This window comes from Parus major, chromosome 1A, assembly GCF_001522545.3.
Source record: "Parus major isolate Abel chromosome 1A, Parus_major1.1, whole genome shotgun sequence".
Classification (NCBI taxonomy): domain Eukaryota; kingdom Metazoa; phylum Chordata; class Aves; order Passeriformes; family Paridae; genus Parus; species Parus major.
Genome location: NC_031773.1, coordinates 25368618 through 25395860, shown reverse-complemented (window position 1 = coordinate 25395860; position 27243 = coordinate 25368618). Strand labels below are relative to the sequence as shown.

General features: G+C 36.6%; 1 protein-coding gene across 4 annotated transcripts in view; it reads right to left on the bottom strand.

The window, feature by feature from the left end:
- The window catches only part of DOCK4 (dedicator of cytokinesis 4), a 224333-nt gene that overhangs the window by 142034 nt on the left and 55056 nt on the right, over positions 1-27243 (bottom strand). For all 4 annotated transcript variants that reach the window (XM_015628388.3, XM_015628389.3, XM_015628386.3 and 1 more), the window contains exons 2-3: positions 1755-1838; positions 689-729 (exon numbers count right to left, since the gene is read on the bottom strand). In XM_015628388.3, coding sequence (XP_015483874.1) covers positions 689-729; positions 1755-1838 — 125 coding nt within the window. The remainder of the gene's footprint in view (positions 1-688; positions 730-1754; positions 1839-27243) is intronic.

The following is a 27243-nucleotide window of genomic DNA, read 5'->3' as shown; positions in this document are numbered from 1 at the left end:
GAAAAACAAAATCTGCACAGTCCCAGAGGCAAGACAACAGAAGTTAAGAAAATAGAAGGACAAATAAGACAAGTAAAACTTAAACATACAACACAAACAGACAATGAAGCATAAATTTCAGTAACTTTTCATGTCTGAATGCAGAAGAAATAAATCAGTGAAGTCTGGTTTAGAATACTATACTACTACAGAAACCAAAGACTACACATCAAAGAAAACCAAAATGAACCATATATTTTACGTGACAACACATATCTTTTATTCAATTGATACTCTGCATGTGGCTCCTATAAACTGGCTGTCTCCACTGGCTGCTCTAAATTAATTCACAGCATCAAGAAAAACAGACACAGTTTAAACAACTTTTCCAACAGTGTTTACAGTTTGTATTCTCAGTAGTCTCTTCCCTTCAACTTAGCTTCCTCTGAGTGGAAAATCTAAAATTTTGAAATGAAAGAAAATTCACCACAGCCCTAGATTTGTAAAATGTATTATCCTAATACATAGAAGCATTTCAGAAAGGTAATCCATGTCCAAATCTAATTAAAGTAGTACCAATAATATACTTAACACTAAGCTCTGGTTTTCTCTTAAGAGTAAATATCATACACTTACAAGCAGATTATTAATTTTTAAAAAGTAAATATACATTTTTGCCCAAGAATGCAAAACTGCAATTGACCTTTACCTTAACATTGGGGTTTTTTAAGGCAAATCCTCTGTACCATCCTGTGAAGAAAGCACATATTGCTTTTTAAAGTGTGCAAATCATTTACATATGTAAAACAGATTTCATCTTTCCCTTTTGGACAGATATGACAATTTCACAGTGCTGTCAGACTGTATTAATTTAAAAGATTTTCCATACAGTATAAGGTATTTAATTTAAACCAGATCATATTTGGATGACTTCATTCACACAATTTCAGGAATTACTCTTTAACCCTGTACCCCTAAATGTTTCTAACAATGGAACCTAGCTAAATTCTGCATTGGACACCACACTGGTCAAAACAGTTTCTTACTTACTCAAAACATTTGCAAATCATTTCTGGACTTCAGGTTTTACACCTATCAACTACAATGCTATATAAAATTCATAATTTACCTGATTAAACAGAATAGATCCTATGCCTTCTAAAAGAACATTTCTTACAAGCTTCACCATATATGATCCTGATATGATATTAAAAAAAAACAACCTATATGATCCTAAATTATAAAAAAATAATTTAAAATTATTTTAAAAATCAATGTGCTGAGTTTTATATGTTAAGGAGGCAGATTATGAAAAGAAAATGCAACTTTCTTTCTCTGACACTAACAACAGACATTTGCTAAAATTATATTTGCATTCTCTAAGGCCAAACAGAGGTAGAGAGAATGCTTACACTGCTTTAAGATTCAAAGCTGTGAATTTGAATTAATTTGAAAATGTCTTGATGGCTGCCAGGTTTCCCTCAAAAATACCAAGAAAGCAGAAGAATCATGAGAGACTTCCTTTCTTTTATAACACTTATCCTCTGTAAATGTTTATTAAACAGAGAGATTAAATAAAAATCAATGTACTGCAAATTAACTATTATAGAGATTAGAGCTCACTGGAGCTGTGGGAAAAAAATTAAGAGGCCAATATGTATTATATTATTTACTTCAAAAATGTGTTACCTTAAGAAAATAAATGAATATTAATGGGGTTCAAACCATCAATACACAAAACTTAAAATTATCACTGGAATCACCTTTGAACTCACCATCACATTTCTCTAATATTTGAACGGTGTCTCCAATCTCCAGTGATAGGCCATGTGGGACTGTCCCTCGAAAACCAGCAATTACTGAAAAATATGATATATTTCAATTATTTGCAACATCAAAATACAAATTAATATTCCTACTATTAACAAAATAGTCTATTACCATGAGAAGCTGCATCTTAGCACAAACAGGCTTACTCAAATTTAATAAAGTGTGAAAAAAGTCAAAGGAAAGAATCATTAAGCCAATTTTATGAGCAGAAAATTCAAAGCACAAGACTCAAAAAAAAACCTAGGCACAGCCTTACGATGCCTGAATGGAAAGCCTGTCCTGGAGAACACTATTAGCTAGATCATAAGTACCCCGAAGGACAGAAAGCGTTTTATTCCAAATGCTTACACTAACATGCATCAGACCTCAGAATTCCGCAAGCTGAAAGTGCCAATATGTGCCAATATTTTTGGTGCCATCCATTCCACTCACACACCATGAAAAGCAAACCTTATTTCACATTTGCTTAATGGATGCTATAGACCCAGCACTCCATGTATCCCAAATGTGAGGAAATGGTTGGGGGTGGAGACCACTAAAGCATGTTGTTCACTCCAATACATCAAGTGCACACTGAGCTTCCCCTGCAGCTTCACCAAAGCCATTGAAGGGAGGTCATGAGCTCAGGCTGGGACAAGAGCTACAGAAATGGAGCTGGAGAGAAAACATGCTTCAGAAACTAAACATCCACCAGAGCAGTGATGTTCCCAAATACTTACAATGGCCAAATATTAAGTCTCGTATTGTTACTTCTAAAACAATAGACTGCTATTTTTTCACTCAGAATCAAAACAGAATACCCAAAAGCCACTCAAAGAGCTCACTCCTAAAAATGCTAAAAATCCATTAACGTGCTAAATAGCAATTCAGCTATTCAATTCTGTTCTTACTGTACTTGAAATGCTGAATTAAAATATTGCCTAGTTCAGGCCATGAGACCAAGCAATAATGCTTTTGATTTTCTGTATTGTAATCTTTCAGAGCTTAATTCTGAAATGGAAAACAGCATATCCACAAGGGCATGATGCACAAAAAGACTCTGCAGCCTAACAGCAGTCTTACTGCTGTCAAATATCTACCCATCTAGACAAGAAACCCCAAATCTCATATGAAAAAAAGAAAGCCCACTAACTGAGAGGCAAGACAAGAAAACTTCACACATAAAAGCCAAAAGGATATGCATATATGCAAGGACATATATACGCTCTTGCCTGCTGTTGGAGGTCTAGCCTGCCACAAGCAGACACTACACTCAAACACAGCATAACCTGTCATCCACCATCTGTGCCTGCCACATTGCTCATCAAAGGCAGCAGGAGAGATTAGCTGTCAGCAACCACAGAAACTGAAAATTCATTTGTGAATCTTCAGAAGAAAGGTTCAGATTTTAAGAGTAAACCAACCAACAGGATATGGTTTATGCTATAGGATGGCATGCTTAAAATTGCACACAGAGTACATTTTTGCCAAATCCTTCTTCAGAATTTGAAGACTTCAAAACTCAATGTATTCACTCATCACTCATGAGAAGATCATCACTGTGCTTAACCCACAGTCTTTATCCCTTTGAAAAAATCCTGTGAGAGTATATCCCTGGACAGTCTCTAAATGTTTGATACATGAGATCAGTATTTATAGTATTGAACCTCCTCAAGAATGTGTATTGAACCATTTGTCTTGGTGCTACTCCCACTCTTCCATTTTTTTACACTGAACTGAATACTGTGAGGGATGCAGCATGAACTAAAAAGCTACTTTGGTTCCACGCCATGATCAAATACACCATTTTTAAAGCAGCTTAATAGCAATACAGCATTAGTACAGTGAGAAAGTTTGTCTAAGAGTTGGAAAAAAACAAGAATTTTTCAATTAATTCTTTTACAAAGAACTGAAAATTAACACAGTTTATTAACTATGAAGAAATAAAAATAAAAAGGAAACTCCTTGCACATCAATGTAATGTACATCTAAATTCTGCTGTGGCACTGGAATGACAGAAATCACTCTGGTCACTTTTCTAGTTTGAAAGAAGCAAAATTTAAATATAAAGCCTACCAAAATAGCATTTACAGCAACCAAAATAAAATTAAGGAATTAACTGAAAGAAGTATGTAAAACCAAACCCTCATCTGTTATTACAGTCGTGAGATATCTTATTTTTAAACTCCATGAAATAAAATGTGACAGTAATTTTCTCCTTAAGAGCCAATATATTGTGTCACAGTGTTATGATTTGACTTTTCTGTGACATTCCCAGTTTTTATTATTTAGTTACTAGAGTTGTTAAAGAGCTTTTTCTTTTTCTCCTCTTTTTTTATATATGTTTAAAAAAAAAANAAAAAAAAAAAAAAAAAAAAAAAAAAAAAAAGATTTAAATCTGACACAGTGCAGAAAATAGCTAGGAATCATTTTAGAGCATGTATAGAAGAACAAAATTATACCTTGAAATATCTTCTAGAAGATATTTCAAGCCTGCAGAGAACCAAAAAAAGAAAGAAAGAAACAAGGGCATCATCTTTACCTCTGAGCACATTCACCTGATGCACTTGAAAAACTCTCCCTGGATTCTTGTGGAGCAAGGTCAGGCTCAAAGCAGGTAGCCTGTGGTGTTTAGCAGTGCCGATCAAAGTGAAATAAAGAGCATTGCAGAGCAGCAGAGGATTTAATGAAAAGCACAGGAATGCAGCGATAAACTTACCTCACAAATGTTTACTTTGCAATAACCAAGTCATGCTACAGAACTGGGACTGATACAGAACAACCAATAACAACAGATGAGGACTGAAGTACTCAACTTTTTTGCCTTGGTCTTCAATAGCAACCTCTCTTCCCACACCTCTGGAGTGAATGGGCAGCAAGATAGGGACTGGGGGAGCAAAGTCCTTCACTCTAAATATCAGGTTCATAACCACCTGAGAAACCTGAATGCATGTAAGTGAATGGGGACCTGATGAGGTACATCCCAGAATCCTGAGGGAATTGGCTGATGTAGTAATAGACTATTTACAAGAGCAGGTAGCAGCGATAGGACAAAGGGGAATGGCTTCAAACTGAAGGACTGTAGGTTTAGTTCACATAATAGAAAAAAATTCTTTACTATGAGGGTAGTGAGGCACTGGAACAGGTTGCCCAGAGAAGTTGTGGATGTGGATTCCTGTGAGCACTTAAGACAAGGTTTTGAATGGAGCTCTGAGCAACTTGGTCTAGTGAAAGTGTCCCTGCCCACAGCAGTGGGATTGAAACAAGATGATTTTTAAGGTGCCTTCCAATCCTTCTATGATTCTGTAGATTCTATAGAACACTATAAATCTTCAGATTCTTCTACTCTATGATTCATGTCTTTTTAGTTTATCTGTGATGTCGATTTATCATAAATCGACTACAGGAAGGATAACATTTAAGGCATGTAAAGAGGTAGCTGCTGTTCCACCAGGAAGGTCCCAGGATTCAGCTAGGACATGGGGTTCTTAAGTAAGCCACAATATAAATTTCATGTACTAAATGTCTCATCCTCTTCTCCAGTGACCACACTGCTCTGCAAAAACAGATGGTCCTTAATTCTTTCTTCTAGTAGTGGAAGTATATAATTAATCACTCTGCAGTGACCATGGCTTAAAGTATTCTCAAGCTAATTTAAGAGCGGTACACATTTATCATACTCATAGAAACAGACTTTTTTTATATACAGCAATCAATGGCCCATAGGCATCATATAAGTCTCATTTTAATTCTTCTAACAACAGTAGCTGTTGTGACTATCACTTTCTCTCTCTTCAATTGCAACTGTATACCAGAGACCTTGAAAAGGAAGATGGACAGGAGAAGAAAAATCTACTCTAAATACAGATCATTTACCAATACCTGCAGTCATTGCAGATGGACTGTCACATGCACATCCCCAGGAGTTATGTGTCAAAACCACATCTAGATATATTTTCTGTCATTGTAGTAGCTGAAGGTCAGATAAATGTCCTTTTCAAGCACAGGAGCAGTGATTGATGTCCTCTTCAATCACCTCTTGGCCACAGGAGAAATATGGAACTCCACAATAAAAATTTGCAGCAAGATACGTCCTCAGAACTATTTTAGAAACTGAGTTCAAATACTGTAGTCAGCTGGCTTTATTAAATATTTTCTGGCTGCCAAAGGATGCTAAGAGAATCAGAAAGCAAGACAACAACAGAGGATACAAAAACATAAACTATACAGAAGGTGAAATCATATGGTGAGACATGCAATATTAAAGCAACTTCAGTTTCAGTTTGGTTTGCTTTGCTCCTAAGTTCAGCTTCTCAAAACAAAGTTCATCTTTGTGCTCTCATTCAAAATCCCCGGTTGGATGTGCTCACTGTTGGACAGTTTTGCATACAAAAGTGCCTGGTGTGTGAAAAGATCCATCCAAGTCCAAGGTTAAGCCCTCTTAATTAAAGCTTAAACTAAGTGGGGGGGTTATGGTGCAGGTCTGCTCATCTACAGCACTGATAGCATTGCTGCTCTATAAACTGAAACAAGGTATTTTTCTGCTTGCAACACTAGTGTATACAAGCCTTACCTGCAAGTTAGCATTATAAAGAGGATTTGAGACACCCACAGCAAGCTGGTTTCATGGCTGGCTTGACTATGTTTTCAAGATGAAAATGTCTCCCCACAAAGGGTACACGACATGGTGCTCAAGCTGCCCTTGTCACAAGTTAGAATTAAGGTCATCACCACGAAAGGAGACACACATTACATTCAGTTCTGGGCTGTGGCAGGACATACACCCCCATATGAGGGGAAAAAAAGTCATATCTACAGCAACTACTTCATGTTCAAAAATGAGCACTTGTATGACAAAAGCATGCTTGGGTTTCACATAATAAAAAACAGCCCTTCAAGTGAAGAGAGAAGAGTGGGAAAAAGATGTGAGATAGAAGAAGACAAATTACTGTAATAATTAATTATTACTTGGCCATATTCTGCATGCAAAGTGCTTGAGTGAAAAACAGACTCTAGATAAATGCTAGAACATTGCATTGTTCTAGCATTGCCCCAGTTCAGAAAGATGGCACATAAAGCACACAGAAATGTGGTGAGTACACACAAGGTGATCAGATTTGAAGGGTGAGAACACTGTGTCAGAGGGACTGGCTTTGACAGGGAACAAGATGCTCTGATAGAAAAGGAATTGATTAGCTGGCAGCAGAGGTGGTTGGCCCTCCAAAGTTTTGCTTGGGGTGATATTCTTAAAATTTTTATGCCTGAAATAACTGGAGATCTGCATATAAGAACTAATGAAGCAGACACTGTTGTTCTTTTCCTCCTAACAGATGGCCAGAAGCTATTATTGATTCCAGATATTATCTGCTATAATTGAATTCAGGTCCTCTTGGTAGAAAAAGTAATTTTTAAAGTTTTTATTCTGGACTTAAAAATGTCACTCTCTTAAGGGATCAAGACTTTCAGGAACAACTATTTCAAGGGGGTTTACTTCTATTCAACAGTTGGAAACAAAAAGAAATTAAAAGCTGTAACAAATGAAATTGGGATGTTTCTAACATTATGAAGTTATTATATTGGTTAAAACAGTCATTAATATTGTATTTTGGCTTGATGATGGAAAACTGAACTTGCTTTTGTGCAGGTTTTTAGTTGATGAGTAATGACATGTATATATTACCTTTGAGGAAGGTTCTGATTCAGTGGTCTTTTTGCAGAAATACAAAAACTATCCTTTGATATGGCCTTATGCATAGGAAAGACAACAGACATCTGGCACTGTGAGCAGCTTCAGAAAATGCAACTTCATCTTCACAACAACCATTATTAAAAAAGAGTAAAAATCTATCAACAACTCTCCTGAGCACACCATTTGTGAGTTCACATCTGAAGCTACTGACCGCTGGCAGGCAATGCAAGCATCCAACTCTCAGCATTTTGTGCCACAGGGATCTCCTGAGCCAGACAGGGTCTGTCTGTGTTTAACAACCATGGATGCATTTTTCTTCTATGAAATTTCCTAACTAGGATTTATATGCATCATAATATCAGTGTCCACAAACTTTCAGTCAGCTTTCCAGTTTAAGTACGCTCATGCAAAAATGAAGTTTTCATTTCATTTCACAGTGGAATTTCTTGTACCCTTGCTCTTGCAAGCAAGTTTGAACAAGAAATCTCATCACCCTCTCTGCTGTGCATTTTCAGGGTGAAGCCTTTTCTCCTCAAAAGAAGCTGAAGGACCTTTTCAGGTTTTTAAATAGGCAGGATTCCTAGCAGCAGAAACACACGGAGGCACACAGCTCTGCTAATGCGAAATGGCCAGAGCTGACTGTAAAAGGCCATCACGTGCATTGAGCTCTGCCTACATATGAATTGATCTGGACGGAGTGGAACGACAGCACAGCTACAGGCTTGTGCTTCTAAACCACGAGTTAATTCAGGCATCTGTTCATAATGCATTGTGCTGCCCACAGACACCCCAGGAGGCTTGCTGCAAACCAGCAACAAGCTAATGAAGGCGGCGACAGAAAAGAGAGAGGGAGCGGGGTGGGGAATCGATTCACTCTGCTTTCAATAAACACAATATATACAAATATTAGTTTTAATAACAGAAGTGATCCTTAAATCTCTTGCAGATTACCAAGGATAAACACTTTCACATTCGTATTGAAATAAAAGAATGTGTGTTCTCTTGCCTGTGTACACCACAACTAAAAGGATCAAATGCATAGTTCAGATAATGACAGCTCAGCGTGACTTTGGAATATCTTAAGTGCTGGTCACATGCAGCAGTCAGCTTTCTTAGATGAGAGCTTGCACAGAATTTTCCTAACAGGATATTTATTGAACAGCTATGCATGAAAACATGTCAAGGCACATCAAAAAGCATCAAAACATTTTGCATCAATGTCCAAGCATTGGAAATACTGTATAAAGTAAATCAGATATAGAAAAGTAGTCTCTCCACTCGCATGTAAAACAAAAATCTGTAATTCCTACTTCTAATAGCACTGACTACCTGTACAGATAAGGCAAATGCCAAGACTGAAACACACAAAGGACACGGAGCTGCAGCAGATTGTATTACCTCCTGTGCCCGACTCAACATTTGAACTCAGCAAGGTAATCGCTTTCAAATCCCTGATTACAATGTTGCCAAAAACCACAGGACAGTTCTAACACAGATAATCAGTTTAGTGTGAATGTCTGAATGCTTGTCAAGCTCTCTTCTTCCTGCATCTCAGCTACAGGCAGGCATGTTATAATCTCTTTGATGACAGCCTGATCAGTTCTCCCAATATCTGCAAACGATTTTGTTAACTCTTTGCTTTGGGTACCTTAGGCATTAGGACTATATATATTAAAACACAGTACTAAAAGTAACAAGTGATGACAATACCTACTTGTCATTGAGAATGGCTGTCCATCTAGAATACCAAAACCAGAATAATTCAGCATGCACCACCAGTATCTGTCCTTGCAGGTATGAGATTTCATTAATTGTTTTCTTTCTTCTATCAAACATCGACTTAAGTCCTTTATATTCCTTGAAATCCTGCTTGATATCTTTTTATGTCTACATCTTGTCTCTGCTAAGAGATTTTCTTGATATACATTAGTTCTGGAACGAGGAATTTAAAAGTAAAAAGAAAATAAAACAAAAAGGTCTTTACAAGTCCAGAAAATCTAGTACAACTTAAGAGTTTATGAACAAATGACACAACTCTTCCCATGAATTTGCTCAGTAATGTCCTCTTGTTCCTCAGAAGGAATGTAAGAACTACCAGAGACATCATGGAAGACAGCAAAGTGGACTCCATACAAACAGGTGTAGTTTTCATGCATTTAATCAAATAGTGAAAAGGAAGTAGTCTGCAGCCAGTTCAAACAGTTGGTCTCACTTTATCTCTTTACTGTAGAGCTAGAGATGCAGTATCAATGCATTAAGACTGACATGTTAAACAGGAAAGATTAAATGTGAATTTTCTTTTATTACTTCGAAACAGCAACAACTTAAAAATCCAGCTAGTAGAAAGGAGTAAGTGAAAAAAGTAGGTTATGTTCAGATGACATTATCTGTAATAACAACCTCTTTTACCTAAAAATAACTGAGACTTTTATTAAGACTAAGTATTTCCAAAGTTCTAATAATTTTTAAAGTTTGTTAAGGAATTGCCTTAATTATCAATAGCATGATCAAAGGAAAGAGTTACAACTATTTACTTGGAAAACTATTTATGTTTCATTCCTAGCCTCTGGGGAAACAAAGTTTCTCAGAAAAATCAAACAAACCAGCAAGGGGTCTTCTAAATTCCCGTGTCAGGTATGATAAAGAAGCAAGATGAGAGAACATAGCCACAAGCTGTATCAGTGGAGGTTCAGGTTAGAATTCAATTTCTTCACAGAAAGGGTTGTTAAACATTGAAAAAGACTGCTCAGGGAGGTGGTGGAGTCACCATTCCTAGAGGTATTCAAGAGACAACTGGACATGGAACTTAGTGTTTTAATTGACAGAGCGGTGATTGATCGAAGGTTGGATTTGATAATCTTAGAGATCTTTTCCAACCCAAATGATTCTGTGATGTATCCACAGCACAAGTGCATTATCACAGGTCTAACAAAGCCAACAGAGCCGCAAATGCCAGATCTCGTGGCAGCTCTTCAGTACATTTTGTACTTCATTAAAACTCACCAAAACCTCCAAAAACTTAAGAGACACAAAGTTCTACATTGTTTCAAATATGGATCTATGGTGTAATTTTGTATCTGCCAGAGGGTTTGCTGGCTACATGTCATATCCCGACAAAGCCGGCAGAAACTGAAGCAGAAAATGAAAAGCCTCACATGATTATAAATACAGGAGTTATCTTCCAGAAAAAAGTTAAATTTTTCCAGAATAATAGGATGATAATTATTTCAAAGAAGGCCTTGAATACAAGAGTAGGTGCTTACAATTGAATGCTGAATAATAATGTCAGAACAGTGGGTATGGTCCAAAGTCTAATAACCACACATTTCCCTGTTCTCCTCTTTCTTCCCCAAAAGCATTATAACACAACATGCTTCTCTGAACTCAGGGGACATCATTTCAGAGCCCTGAACAAACTTTAAGTAGCACCATGCAAACTCAAGCTCAGGAGAGCTGTAGTCTTATGGACTGCAAGGAAAAGACAACCACTGTGCAAGCTGCAAGAATTACTTACTCTTCATCAACTGTGAGAGGGACCCAAGAGGAACACAGGTACACAACAGTGCAGTAGCTCAAAAACTCCATGTGCTTGGTATTAAAGACTTTGGTAAATGAGACTGGCTCCCCCTTAAAATTGCACTGTGTGCTCCCATTCAAGCATTACAGGAAGCCAAGAAAAGCAGAGCATAAATTTTCTTCACTAATACAAGAGACAGGACACCCTTCTTCCACAACAAAGTTTCATCATAGAGATGAAACACTGTCCAGGTATTTTGTATGCAGTTTTGTACTTCCTTTGGAAGAGAAGAGTTTAATTCCCTATTTGGCCTGTCATAAGCTCAAGACAATTAAAAGAAAAAACAACTCAACAAACATATTAGAAAACTCAAACACACAAAACATAACAAAAAATCAACATATCCGCCATTTTCAATGGCATTTCTTCTCAACTTGTCTGGTATTATTTTTCAGTTGAGTTTTAGTTTCCTGCTAAGCTGCATTTCTCTGATATTCAACAATATCATACTAAATTTATTCTAAGTACTTTCTTTTTACTAATAAGACTTCTGTTTACTTTGACTTCAGCCTTCATGCAATATTTTCTATAGCATTTTATAACTAAATATTCTGCTTTTGTAAGCTATGAGCCATGCTTCTACTTACAAAGAACATTTATTAAATATTTTTTTAGTGCATTTCAACAATTATTGCAATATGGTATTTTTCAGAAAGGAAACAAAAACCTTATCAACTTAGGCAATAAGCAAATTGTGCAATTTAGCTAACAAGAAAAATAAACTGTAATTGTGAGCTTCTTTAGCCTGTCCCATAGATCAGACAATTCTCTGTAGATAAAAATATCAGAAAATCTTTTTAAAGAAAGGAAATTTGGCAAGGTGTGGAAGTGCAACTAAGGAAGACGATTACAAATCACTTACAAGTACCCTGACATATGCTTTTTTATCTTAAATGAGGCAGAACTTTCTTGATCTAGTGTAATTGAGAGGCATTTCAAAGACAGCTGAATGCAAATTTAAACATCCCACTCTGGCTTTAAGCTGGTTTATTAGGTTTAATGGTTGGAAATAACCACTGCACTTTTCAGCCCAATTTCAACAGCTGACCCAGCAGAATTCAGTGCATTTAGCCCTGCAGGGTTTCATCACTAATCCATAATCTCCATGAAGTTAAAACTTCAGGGATATTTAAAGAAATCCTACAATTATTTAAAAATGTGTGACCAAAGAGAAATGCAACAAGTACATGTACTTTTTTTCCCTACTCAAAGTTCAAAAAAAACCTACCTGGATGTATAATTTTAACAGTGCTTCTGTGGCACAGTGCACTTTCAAAAATCAAAGTGTAGGGTCTTCTTGCAAAGTCAGAGCCTTCACTTTCTGCTCATGCTTGCTTAAGAACAGTGCCTATTACTCCAAAATTAAGAGAGTTTAGGTTGAGTTGGCAAATGTTTATAAATGCACAAAAGAACATGAGAAAAATATATCTGAAAACTATATGCAACCAATTAAGAGAATGAAAATTGCTGACAAGGGGTTGATGCGATGGGGGTAGGAAGTATATGAGCCAACAGTCCTCTTTAAAGTTTTATATTACAATTCACTGATTCATCTGAACTTCTATCCTTTTTTTTTTTTTTGTAAGAGTACTTCAAGAGACAGGATAGTTCTTTTGGTTTCTAACACCTTGGAAGAGTCACGAAAAATACCTGCCAATGTAGTTCCTCTGGATTTGGCACAGAAGCTGAGGAATACATTCAGATACCACAGGTGCAGAAAAATGTGAAAAACAATGATGCTGTTCTAAGAAATTAGTACTGTGAGACACACACTATCATCTGGCACCATAAAATACTTCCTGAGTGAAACTAATCACAGTTTTGACAAGCAACTGGGCAGTGCCAGACAAACCAGACACAGGGACTTCTTGTCTTTAAGTATTAAGGCATTTTTCAACCCTTCTCCAGTTGAAAGGTCATACAGGACTCCTGAAACTTAAAAACAAAAACTCTCTTTTGTACCTAAGAAAAATTGGAAGGGACAGGTAAAAAGACTTTTGTGTCAATCCAGTGTCTGCCAGCAGGTTAGGAAGAATGCTGAAATAAGCTAACACAAATTAAGGAGATTTGCAATCTATCCACTTGGCCACTGTCCACGCCATTAAACCAGAAGCCACGTGTTTGTTTTGCACTGACTCCAGCTACACAACTCACAGAGTTAAAGAAAAAGACACTGCCAAACTTCACTTGAGTGTGGCATGGACAAGGCAGGGAATGAAGGGAAAAGACCTTCTGCAAAGAAGTGCAGAGCTCCCTCCCTAGGAGGGGCCATTCCCGCGGAGGGACAGCAAACAAACTCCAGGGCTACACTTGGCCACTGTGCCACAGAGCCATTGCACCACATCACACACACCTGATAGAATTAACACACTGATTGAAAACCATTCATTTTCTCAAATACTGCGGGGTTTTTCCCTACAATTAATAACCTCCAAATAGAGTAACACAGACCTTTTGGGATTTGTCTGGGAGCTAAAGTACAGAAAAGTCAAAACTGAGTTTTTCTCCCATGTTTGAAAAGAACTGACACAAGAATATGGAACTCATGCAGACATTTGTGTCTTGATATTCAGCTTGGTGGAGTACATGTCTGTACTCCACCAAGCAGTTTCTGGTCTCAACTTCAGCTTCAGTAGGAAAACACGTGTGTAGAACATTAGTAAATTAGACAAACAGTATACTGTAAGGTTATTTTTAAAAGTGAGTGAAATAAGGCCATAGGACTGATAAGATGAACATTATGTGGCATGTCTACTATAGAGAGATTCCGTTTTTTTAAAGAAAAAAAACAACTTTCAAAGGCACTGAAAAAAAAAAAAAGTTGCTGCGAGGGAAACCAAATGGTGAAACTGAGGATGGTTAAGCACAAACATATACAAAAACAGTAACTTTCTACTTCAGATTTGATTCAGCCATTGGTTTTGATCCACATCATAATTCCAATCACTAATTAAAACAATTATAAATGTCTAAATAATCAACAACACACCTGGCCTGAAATGGGCTTATTTTTCTTAACATCAAATTGAAGGGACCAAATCAAAGAAATATGTCATTTTTTCTTGCAGAAAGAAAGTAGGAGTAAAAAGAGCAGGAAGGGATTTGCAGCACAATACACAGTTAAACTTGAGAAGGAAAAGGAAAGTAAGAGGCACACCAAGGCCTGCAACTTGCTTTTAACTTCCTTAAATAATTTCAACTCACTTATTAAAGACATGCTATTTATTAACTCTAAAATTACCACCCAAATTAAAAGGAATCCCTTTTCCACTTCACTAGGATTGCTTGAAAGGTCAGCCAACAATCACTGCTGGGCTCGGACAGAAATTCATTATTTCCAGCCAGCAGTAATGCTAATGGCTATGATAATTACAGTCACTGGTGGTTCGGTTACTTGTTGTGCCAGAAAGAGATACCATTATGTGACCAACACAATCCTACCTAATCCTTGAAGGCTTGCATATAAACCACAGAGGTATCACAGAAAGGAAATTATATATGAGCAAAATCAGTGAAGTGTTAGAACTTCCCATACTTGTTTTCTAAAATGCATGGAAATTAGATGATTTAATGCTTTCAGTCTCCAAAAAGGATGGGAGATGTCAAGTGAGCCAAAACAGAATATTCCTGCTCAGGTACATCTTGTAAAATTTGCAGTCTTTGCATTTCAGCTGCATTAGACATGAGAAGACACACTATGAATTTTATTTGGAAATGCCCCTACCAATGCTTTACCTTTTCTGAAAGATTTCATCTTAACTCTATTATTTCTATTTTACTGTTTTGATTCCTTGTCCTCCCTTTGTCATTTTAAGGATTGAAAAAACACCAACACTGGCACATGGTGTGATCAAGTAGTGATGGAAAATTTAGAATTAAATTAAATTGAAGAGATTTAATTTGTGCCTTTGTAAAAGCAGCACCGTGGTACCTGGGACACAGAAAGGACCTGACCTTAAGTGTGAAGATTGGTCAGCACTACAAATACTAAACTGATCAATGGAATTATTGTAATGTAGGGCAAACATGTGCCAAAGACTAAAATACCATCTAAACCATTCAACCTTGCTCTGCCCAGTTTGGTCTTTGAACACACTCCATCAGGAACTAGGGATTTATATTAAATATTCTGGGCTGAGCTGGTTTCAGCAGAGTTAGCCCTATTTAAAACTTGTCTGGCTAGGACTAGAAAGTGGAATTAGGTAACAGGACAAGGGTGTTCTGAGTTTTCTGGTTTGGGGTAGGTTTTCCTCCTTCAGTAATTCTTAAAATATATTCAATTTGTTCCAAAATCATTGAAAAGTAAAAGGTCTCTGGTTTTAGCAATACAAAAGCTAACCCAAAGTATAGCAGAGCAAAATCTGGAACAGTTCAGATAGACATGTTTTATCTTATTCCTCATGAATTTAGGGTAGTAGTAAATGAAAAAAAAGCTCTCCAGTTTTGTCTCCTCCCTTATTAAAACTCTACTTTCCATCTTTGGAAGCATATCTTTTGCAATTTAACACTTCATACTTATTTATTTTTTTTATTATTTTTAAAAAAAACTATAGAATTACTAATGAATAGGAGCTGATAATGTATGCTTTTCAAAACTATGAATTATTCATAAACTACAAGACAGGACACCCATGTACAATCATATATTCTGATTCCTATTGAAGTAGCTTGAAATAGCAGCACTAGTGGCAAAATAGACACTATTAGACTCGTAGAACAACTTAGCTTGAAAGATACCCTTAGAGTTGAGTCCAAACATAAAATATAATACAATGCATCCATATATACTATACTGCACCCATTTCTCAGCAGGCTAATTAACTCCTGCCTACTTATCACACAGAAGTATCTCATCTTAAATTTGTTATCAATAAAGATCTTTCAGAGGAATTTAGGTGTCTCTGCCAGACACTACTCTGTCATATAGCTACAAATACACAAATGCCAGAGTGGCAATGGTTCATGTATGTGGATTTTACTCTTCTTGTATTCCCAGCATACCTAAGATGACAAAAATAAAAACAACTACCAGACTTTGACATGTGGTGACAAGAAGAATTATCTGGCAATGACCTACAACATTTTGGCAGAGGACAAATGTTTCCAGTTGAGTTTGCCCTGGAATTCATAACAGTTAAACACTGACACTGGGAAGATGGTGCAAAACCTGCAGGTGCTATATATTGTCTGATATAAGTTAGAAACTTAAAACCATGAAAACAAGACGGTATTCTCTTACATAATAAACAATCAGAAATAATAAAAAACAACCCTTAACCAATAACAAACAAAAAACCAAGAATCAAAAAATTCAAGGAAAATCAAAAAAAAAAAATCAAGGGAAAGGAATCAAGGAATTCATCAAAGGCTTGTGATGAGAGACTGTGCAATATTCCCAGTAAAACAAAAAGTGGTGAAATAAACACAAGTGCTGAAACTACTGTATCCTGCAACAGAGAATTCACTGAAATTCCTAATCTCATCATAAGACTCTAAAGTAGGTCATAGCAAGCTTAAAAATTGACAGAAAGCAAAGAATAAGGGGTAATAGTATGCAAATCACCTTCTTTGCGAAGTTGATACTTCTTCCCCCTCCCCCCTTGATTTTGACAAAGCATAAATACAAAAGGATCCATTGTGTCTGCAAACGGAAAAATATTTATGAACACACCATTCAAAACACATAATTATGACAAATCATGTGCTTTTAGACCATGTCTATATGACCTAGAATTCCTTCAGTAATTATTTTTTCTTAATTACTGATTTACATCTGGTCAGTGTTATCTTAAATGTTGTGATTAGAAGGTATTAAAAAGACCAACCACATGATATAGAAATCCTAGTTGAAAACACACATAATTATAAAAACCTTTCTTTTCCCCCACAAAATTATACTCTCACAACTCAGGAGAATTTAATCTTACTTTTGCACAGAAGTATGTTAGAACAAACTTCAATTAAATTACATTCTTGTGAAAAGTAAGGAGGAAAGTTATTTCTTTTTGAGCAACAATTTTAAGTAAACATTGTGCAACCAAATTTATCTTAACAGTCAGCACAACCTGAAAATTATGGTTTTTGGTAAAACAAAGAGAAGTTTACTCAAGAATGAAAAATGTCTTCAAAGTGTCTGGCTTCATTATAGAACAAACTGCAATCATGATTTGCAGTACTTAACACTTACTAAGTTAATTATTTAAGTTATATTTGTCTCTTCCTTATATACATCAAGTTAACTTGGACTAAATTTAGGCTATCAGAAGCTCAAAACAGTTTTGTTTGGTCCAAGGAAAGGTCAACACTTGACAATAAACTTCTCCACTATAAGTAAAATTCTTATAAGCCACTCCAAAATCACATTCTTCAATCTTAAAGACATATTCTGATAGACAGCTAGCAGCTAGAGATTTTGTTTACAGCTCAAAGTTTCGGATTTCACCCTGGGAATAAAGCAGGGTGATTCATGATACTGCACTCATGATACAGTTAAAAGCAAAATGCTACTGCATCATCTCTGTACATCGAACTTATTCTAGATTACTATACCCAAGAAATAATCTACCTCCTGCCAAACAATGTCTTTTCTTTATTTTCTTTCTTTATACCCTGCTTTAAAAACATTTTCAGGCTTCAGGACTTCATACTTGCAGGGTTTTGACAGAAAAAGGACAAAACGTAAGTGGTTATAGCAGGGAAAATGATGCTGGATACAATACAGTGACGAGGAGAAACCATGTGTGCTAAAATTAGAGTTTTATTCTCTAGATTTTAAGAGCCCCAGTATAATACTTGCATTTATTGTCAATATACAATCATGTTTTCAAATGTCTCCTTTGCAATCAAGGTAGTTGTATGTTAGGAAATCTTCAAAGCCCAAATTTTTCTTAAGGTGCTAGAACAGAATTTCCTAAAGCTACTTAATGAGGTTTTAAATATTCAGTAAATCAACTGCCACAGTTTAGAGTGTCTATCCATGCCCAGGTTATATCACAAGTTGCTCTATTGTAAGAGGCTGGTGACTTGTGTCTGCAAACTGACCTTTGGGTGGGCAATGGGAATCAAGAATCATTAAACTTCAGTGACTTCTGCTAAAACCAGACTATGTCTGTTGTAAAGCAAAAACACTCCAAGACACAGTAAATTTTATAAATTATTAATGCAAATTCTTCTAAATCTTGGCCTCAGGTTAGCTGAGGTGGAGAGATTTGGAAGAAGTCATTAAAGGAAGTGGAAGAACTGAGGAAGCTGAAGAAGTTGCAGAAAGGTTCTGCAGGAGAGAGAATGATGGATGCTTATGGAATGAAGTTTTCAAACACTCCAGCGTAGGCAAAAGGAAGCAAGCACCAGAGAAGTTAGAAAACTGAAGCAGGGATGAAATGTTAAAATATTTTACCTGGGAGAAATGGAGCAAGTATGTGAGAAATCTTTTGGGAACACACATATTCTTAAATATTTTTAGTATCCTTTCAATAGAACATTTGCCTGGAGAGGCAACTGTAAACATTGAGTGCCAACAGAATGGTTAGAACAGCATCTTTTCAGGACAGAATTCTTCTGAGAATGTAAGTGGTCCATCAAATCAGAGATGGCTCCAGAACTCGCTTTCATGAAAGAGCAGAATACAGATAACCCACACTAGGCAAGCACAGCTGAAACGCTGGATGAATCTACCACGACCTAAAGAACTCTGAGGTTGTCACTCTGAAGTGACGCCCAATAATGCCAACACAAACCCACAGCTCTCACACAGCTGGATTTTGATATTTATCCAGACAGAAGACAGACAGACTGCTGCCATAAAGGAAACTGCAAAGGACCTTAAATCTAAAAAGAAACGAGAGATGCTGAATTCAGAAATGAAGAAAAAAAAAGAATTTCGGTTTTGCCTTCTCTGACTTTTTACCCCAAAGGAAATCAGCATGTGTTAACATTGTTGGCAGAGTTTGGAGGGGCGTCTTGTTTTTTTGGGTTTTTTTATAATATTGTCATTTGTTCTCAGAGCATGGGACTAAAACCAGAAGAACCATTCCATGTGAGCCATTAAACAAGGAGCAGATTGTTACAATTTCTGGATTACATTGACAATTTCAAAGGTGAATGCCCCTTCTGACTAGGTACCAGCATCCCTTCCTATTTCAAAACATTATTTACGTCTCTCATTTAGGCAGAGGCCAAAACAAAATACAGTCATCATTTCATATTTGACAGATTTCAGTATGAAGAGACTTGATAGTAATTACTGTGTATGAAAGCCTCAGTACTGCAATTTATCGTAACAAAAGCACTGCAATAAACAAAAAATTGGTGATGAAAAGCCACTACAGAAGTTTGCAACTCCTAGTAGTCAATGAACTTGTTAGTTTACAGTTGTATAAGGCTAAAATTTAATAGAAAGCAACAGACTAACCTAAAGGATCTGTATTTACACAAATAGATGAATTAAGGAGATTAATTAACATTATGATGTATTAGACAAAGTGTCAAGACATGAAGGGAAGAAAAAATATTTAAAAGGTAAGAAATAGTGGTTCTAGGAGAAAACTAATTAGCAGCTAATTTATCACACTGCAACTACCTACCATCCTGAGGGGGTTTCTGATAAGCTCGAAGGGCAAAATTAAAGAAATCCTCTGAAACAGATCTAGGGCAGCATTCTAGGTCAGTATGCCGAGAGAAGCAGCACTGCTGAAGGCTGAGCAGCAGTGGCACTGCAGTCTCACAGCCGCTGCTGCGTGTTGCTATGGGCACAGATCCCACAAAGGACTCATCCTCAAAACCCCAAAGACTCATTTTCCCACCACGGCTGCAATAAAACTGTTGTTTTGGAGGAAAACTCAAGTGATACTGTGAAAAAGGGTAAGAAAAGTTGTAGCTAAGATTCTCCTCTCCACGAGCATGGAAGTGCTGGCTACCTTCTGTGAATTCCTACTTTTTAAGCACATCAGAGGCACCTGCCCGGAGCTGGGACAATGCTTTACTCTGATTACTTGAGCCCACTGTGATGAACCTCCTCCTGCCCACATCCTCAGCAGGGCCATTTGTCCTACTTGAACACTAGTGGTGGCACTTGAGCATCTCCTTCCAAAATAGGCAATTAAAAAAAACCAGGCAAATCAAGTATTTCAGGAAGACAGCCCAGGTAACAGTAATTTAAAAGGCTGTTGCACAGTTTTATGATACACAGAAGTAATAACAACAATGACAACAAAAGAAAACAGAACAACAACCCCCCAAACAACCAAAATAAAACCACACACACACAAAAAAAATTACCACAAATCCCAGCACCAACGCAACCCTTCCCAAGAGATTTGCATTAGTATCTCAGTCCCAAAGGATGACAATTCATTTCGTCAATTTACCTCCCCCATACCCTTTTATAAGCACGTGTTAAATAGGTTTGTCAAATTACACCGTATTTTAAACTCAAGATGTCTGAACAAATTATGCTGCCATAATTGTCAATGTTACATAGGCAATTCCAAACTGATTTTTTTTCCAAATATTAAAAAAAAAAAAATAGGATCAGGTCAAACATGCCCAAGTAATTACAAGTATCTACATCCCAGAATAAACATTCCAGCAAAAGCCAAAGTAGCAATTACAAAATAATTAAGTACTTCATTTTAAAGGACTATGGGACATCAACTAGTATCTACAGAGGTATTTATTAGACAAGATGCCTTCAGTTAAGACATGCCCAAAGAAATGGTTCTAACATCTAGAAGGCCCTAGCCAGCACCTCAATATGCATAGCACAGGAGTCCAGAGTGTTTTGATTCTGTTTATAAAACTATATAAAACAGCTTAATTAAAATACATTAAAGAGACTAATTATAAGACAGCTTTAAAAGTTCAGGAAGGAAAAGCAGGAATCTGAAGCAAACTCAGGAGTGGCTGCTCATTAACTTAAATTGAGCTCAAAGTGTTTGCTTATCCTAAAATTCAGTGTTTGGACAGACAGTAAAAATGTGAGTCTCTAAAATTAGTATTGTTACAGTCATCTGACAGACCTGCAACAAAGCATTATTCTTAGTTACTGTACCTGCAACAAACAAAAGGCATAGTCACATGTCCACAGTCAAAGCAGCCTTTGTGAGATCCTACTACTAAGGGGCAAATTGATAAAGCATTTACTATTCTTAAATTAGTTTATCAGTATTTTTTCTTATAACTATTGCTTAGGTATACATTATGGGTTTGGCTACAGTTTTTCACTCAGCTGTATTACTTTTGAGCAAACATTCTGGGAGTTTGCCAAATAATTTAATGTAAGAGAGAGAAACATGAGGATACTATAGGTAAAACAAGTTATTTTGCTTCCTAATTTCCAGCTGTGGCATGCTGCTTGTCTCCCAATTTAATATTGATACCATATCCAGAATGGTATCCAGATTGCTCCAGAGATCAATCTTCCAAGTCTGCAGACCCAAGTGAAATATGGAAAGTGAGACTCCACACAAATAAAGAGAGGTTTGCAAGTTATTTGCTTATATCTTGTGTTGGTTTTGACAGGGACAAAGATAATTTTCTTCACAGCAGCTCGTATGGGGCTGTTTTGGATTAGTGCTGAAAACTGTGTTGATAACATAGGGATGTTCAGGCAATTGCTGAGCAGAGCTTACACAGAATCGAGGCCTCTCCCCCCACCCCAGCAGTGAGGAGTTTGGGAGTGCACAAGGACTTGGGAGGGAACACACCTGGGGCACACCTGGCACTGCAGCCACTGGTGCTCACATGGTGCACAAGTAAAGTAAAATGTAAACTTTAAAATGCAACTTTAAATAAGCCTCTTTTTATTCTTCCTTACTAAACTGACATAAGTATTCCTGGCAAGTTCCTACTTAAATACCTTGCATCCCCTGTTGTTACTAGTAAATGAGGCTGTAGCTATTGAGATAACAATCCATTTAATGCTCTCAGGACCCAAAAAATGGGGAATCCTGCACTTAATAACTGCCCTATTAATGAAATACAGAGTTCCCCCACTGCATAACAAAGTACCAAGAAATCAAACAGAGATATAAACCTGAACTGTTTCATTGTATTAAGGATTTCAGGTCTTGAAGTTTCTACAAGAAAATACAGAGATCTGAGGTCTGGCAAGGGAACACCATTAAGAGTCACTAAGAAGCATCATAATTGCATAAAATTCAGCAACTATGATGTATCCTGTAAACCACACAATCCATTCCACATGCTGATCTTGATTATCTCACAAGACCTACACAAACACATAGTAGAAACACCTATTAAACACACCCACTGAACATACCTTCATGGAATAAAGAAACAAAACTGAGATGGAAAGCAGAGTTCAAAAAGTAGATCAGACTGTACAATTATTAGAAACAATTAACAAAGGAACAAAAGTAGACACTGCATATTTAAAACCCAAAAGTACAAGGAAGTACAAAGGGACTTTCTTCACTTCTTAAAATTTATTAAAGGCTTCTGCAAAACAGCAATGAGGATAAGCATATTAGCTCAAACCTCAGAAATCACTCCAATACACAGCACACTCTGTTACAAAACTAGAAATACAGAGCAGCAAATGTTTATCTGCAGCTTAAGCATACAAGTATCAGCTTAGAACAAAAGATTTATTTTCAAAGAGCTTGACACCTCCACTCTGATTTTATTAAGTATACCTTGTGCCGATAAACAGGGTTGTGTGCATGTTCCCCACTTACCACTCTAGCCTTCTGATGAAAACTTTTTGCTATTCTAGAATCCAGAACTTTTTATCTCTTAAAAATGTATGGTTACTCCAATTTTAATAAGTTATATATCCTCAGAAAGATTTTTATCTGTATTCAATACTGTTACCCCCAAAATAAAGCCTAGAGCTCTCATCCACTATCTGTAGGTCACATTTATCAAGAAAAGCATATTTATTCCTAGAAGTGGCCTTTGCTCAGAAGAAAAACCTTGAAAGCAGCTATTCTTTATGTTGACAGATTTGTAGGAAAGAAAAAAATTTGAAAAGAAAAAATTATATTCATGTAGCAGATTTATTCAAAATTTACTACACCATGATGAAGATTGCAGGTTATATACTAAATTTGCCTTTTCCAAGACCAGTTACAATGATTTCCATAGTGTATTAAATCACCTGGGAGCTGATTGGTTTTGATGGACTTTTTAAATCTTTTTAATTTAACCAATCACTTGTTAAAAGAAATTCAAGTTATTCCTGGAGATGAATGAGATTACATGACCTGGCTTCCAATTTATTTTGTTTCTTTTTTTTTTTAAGATTTCCTGGATAATCTCCACATTTCACCTTGTCTAAAGCAGTCTTTACACATTTGGGTAACAAAACTACTTCTCAGTTCCCAATTAGTTCTTGACTTATTTATCATTTCATATTGTCCCAATAATAGGACTATAAACAACCATTTTAACTTGATTTCTGACAAGAAACAGATCTGATTCACTGATCTATCCTGCTTCAGTCTTCGTTGTGACATTAAAATTCAAGGCTACTCTGGCTGAAGGCAAATCACCATGTCAATGGATATTTTTTCCACCTTTTTTCCCTACCTGTTTTCAAAAGAGCTGAAGAACCCTATTTGCTTCTGGTAGCATCATCTTTCAAAAAACACTTTTAACTCATGTTTCTATCCATAAACAGAAAAGGGAAACTACAAAATAACCATGGGGTATTCCTTTGCTTTCCATTTGTACCAGGCTTTGAGTGTCAAAGAAGCATTATGGTTTTATACATGATGTGACCATTAAAGCATTCTTTGCCTTTGTTTCCTTTTCTGGTTACTTTTGTCATCATCTTTATAAACTTTTAAAGAGTAGTGCTTGTGGGAAATTCAAAGGTTATGGATACATCTCATCAGTGACACCAGGAGAGGTAGGAGAGAGGAGGTTAAAACAGAAGCTAGAGAGGGGAAAGGTTACAAGGGAGAAGAATGGGAGTAGAAAACATGAGATAAATTCCCTCTTCTTTTGAAATACAAGATGCTTTATATCTGACTTCTGAAGGGATATAAGGAAAAACTGTCACAATAAGACAGTCCAGCAGTGCAAGAGATTGCTCAGGAAAGTTGTGAAGTCTCCCAGCCTACAAGTTTTCAAGTTTAACAACCAGATAGAGTGCTGAGCCATGCGGTCTCATCTCACAACTGATGCTGCTTCAAGCAGAAACATGGACTAGAGACTTTCTGAGGTCACTTCCACCACTGAATAAGTTGTCATTTATTCTGAGTTCCCAAGCTGGGCTTCTGAATACATTTCTAAATCATGCACGAAAAGGATAAAAAAACCCCGAACCAAACAAGTGAGTAAATTCTAAAGAACACTTTTACTATGATTACAGCCTTCCTGCCTGCTGTCATGTTCAGAAGCAACATTAAGAGTATCTGTTTGATCTTCAAAAGAGGAAAGAAAAAACTATTATTCGGTATTCCCACTTTAAAATTCCTTTAAAAGCTATGTTATTGTACATTTTATACCCAGTTCAATGAGACTACAGTGAATATAACTTGCATTTCAATGAAGACAACCTTGTCTAGATAAAGCCTGAAGATCTTCTGTTCTTCAGAGCAGTCATTTGCCTGAGCCCTGCTCTCAAAGAGGGAAAGGAGAATTTCTGATGGACCACTAGCATCATCAGCACTCCCATGGCTTGCTCATGTACCTGATCTGTAAACACTACTGTTAGTGACAGAATTGGTATCCAAAATGACAAAGATATAACAACAGTCTAACTACTACAGGCTACTAGGAAATCTTAAAGATATGTCCAAAGCAACACACAACATCTTCCCCTCCATGTAAAATCAAAATATAAATGGTTTGCGGAGCAAAAGAGTTTAAGACAACATACAAGCTGCTTAGATCTGCACTTAACTGCACATACTGCAACAAAATATAGACATATATTACACACCAAATTAGGAAGATGTAAATAAAAATTATAATAATAAATGGTGACCACTACATTTTAGAAAATATGGTACATCCTGAATTAGCACAAAACAAGCACAAGCACAGTCTTATAGTTGGAAAAAAAGTAGTCTCTAAAAACCAGAGAGGTGGATAAAATCACTGCTGTATTGAAAGTAGAACACTAAATGACAAATTCCAGCAAGTAGAGCTAGAACCAGACATCTGCACCTTAGATTGAAGTTTTACATGACAACCAAACAGAACCACCTTACACCTCACTTAATTGTAGTTAAAAGTGTACTAAAATAAAAGTACCAAAAGGAGAGACAGCATCAGTTACCTCAAGGGGAGGATGGGAGAAAATGCATTAAAAGAACATTTATCCCTCAAAAACCATCAACAGAATGAAGTATCAAATGCCTGAAAAACAGAAGGTCCTTCACTTTTGCACTTATAAGCTATAAATAAATACATGTATCATTTTGGTAATGTGCTTACTCTGGGAAATCGAGAAGTAAGATAACAAACTTATTCACTAGGAGACTGAGAAAAATTAGGCCCATTAAGCAACATGTTTCATCCAAGTTTAACTTCCTTTAAAAAAAACAAACAAACAAACCCAAACATGAAAAACCACTCCAATTCCCAATAACTCCATCACCACCATCACACAATCATCAAGCTGTACCTAGGAAAACACACAAACAAAAATCAAGGATGGTAATAAGGCATTTCCCAAAAAGCTGGATACTGAGGAGCTGAACCTGTTTGTATATAAAGAACTGTACATCTTGAATTCCTACAGTTTTACACAGAATGGGCTATTGCACTGCCCAGCAGTCAAGCTGGAGGGGAAAAAAAAGTAAGTCTTACTTTTTCTTCTACCCAAATTACTCCTCAATGAAGAATTTACTTTTTAAGTCTCTATTTTAAGTGAACAATAGGAAGAAAAATAATATATTGGGTCTCTAGTACATTCCTCTACCAATGAAAAAAATTGTATCTTGCAGTACACAACAATGTTTTATTCAGTCTAGTTTAGACACTAGTCAATAGCACTTTTCAGGGATAATTGATTGCATGTACCCCATTGGAAAAGGCTGTGATGTTTAATCCAAATATTGTGCATTTAATTTCTAGTCACTAGTGACAGGGAAGACTTCCATCAGTGTGTTTTGTTCTTTGTAGTACCTTCCTGCTTTGCACTGCCAGCCATCTTCCATCAACCTTCACAATCCCTCAGGTGAAATCCCCTCATCCCATTTTTTTCCTCTCCCTATGTATATTGAGACAGGGCTGATAAAAGCTGCTCAGCTCATGCAGCACTTTCCACTACAGCAGCTCTGTCCAATACCAATTCAATACAGATAATGAATGCAAAGGAAGATTCTAGAGGCAATAATTTCATGGGACTAAAGAGTATTGGGGACACACCAGTTACAAGTAACTATGGGGAGAGAATAGGATGTAAAGCTTGAATAACAAATAGCTCAGGAGCTCTCAGCAAAAAGAAAGAAAACCAAACAAAAACCAATGATAAAATAAAATAGCGTTTACAAACTTCATAATAAATCCTGAAAAGGCTCATGTAAACATAGCTCAGATAAATCCTACTCACACTCTCTCCATACCTTCAACTTGCAGGCTTTTACTACCTGCACATCAAAACTTCTGTGGCTGTGCTGGATTTTCACCAGACTGCTCTTCACCATAAATCAAAAGCATCTGCCGAGCCACAGTTTCAGACCTGCAGCAGACTCTGCTTTCAATTCAGTTGACAGGGAATGTGAACCTCAATTCTTAACTTGCATTTTTATTGCTATAATGTCACTTCTTTCAACTGAGCACTTACTGCCAGCCCACACACATCAGCGTGTTGTGAGCGGCAGTGTTTGCCTCACTTGTGTGCTTGGTGGCACCTCCTAAGCAAATGGATTCAGAGATGACTGCCACCGCATAAACTCCATTCAGCAACAAGTGCTTAGCAGAACTGTAAAAAACAAACCAGATAATGAAAGCCCAAATTGTCAGCTTGCTCAAAAAAGAACCCATGCCCCTTGGGATCAAGGTGAGGCATAAGCAGAGTAATAGACTTGTCCAATCCCTATCTCACTTTGAAACAATAAACCTAATTTACTAAGATTATCTTTCAGAACAAACCCACACATTTAAACAAGACAGGCAAACTACCTGGGAATATGCAAATTGATCCATTATGGAATTTGCATAAAATCTGAGGGAGAAAAGCTATGAAACATTTGGCACTTATGCTTTAATCCTC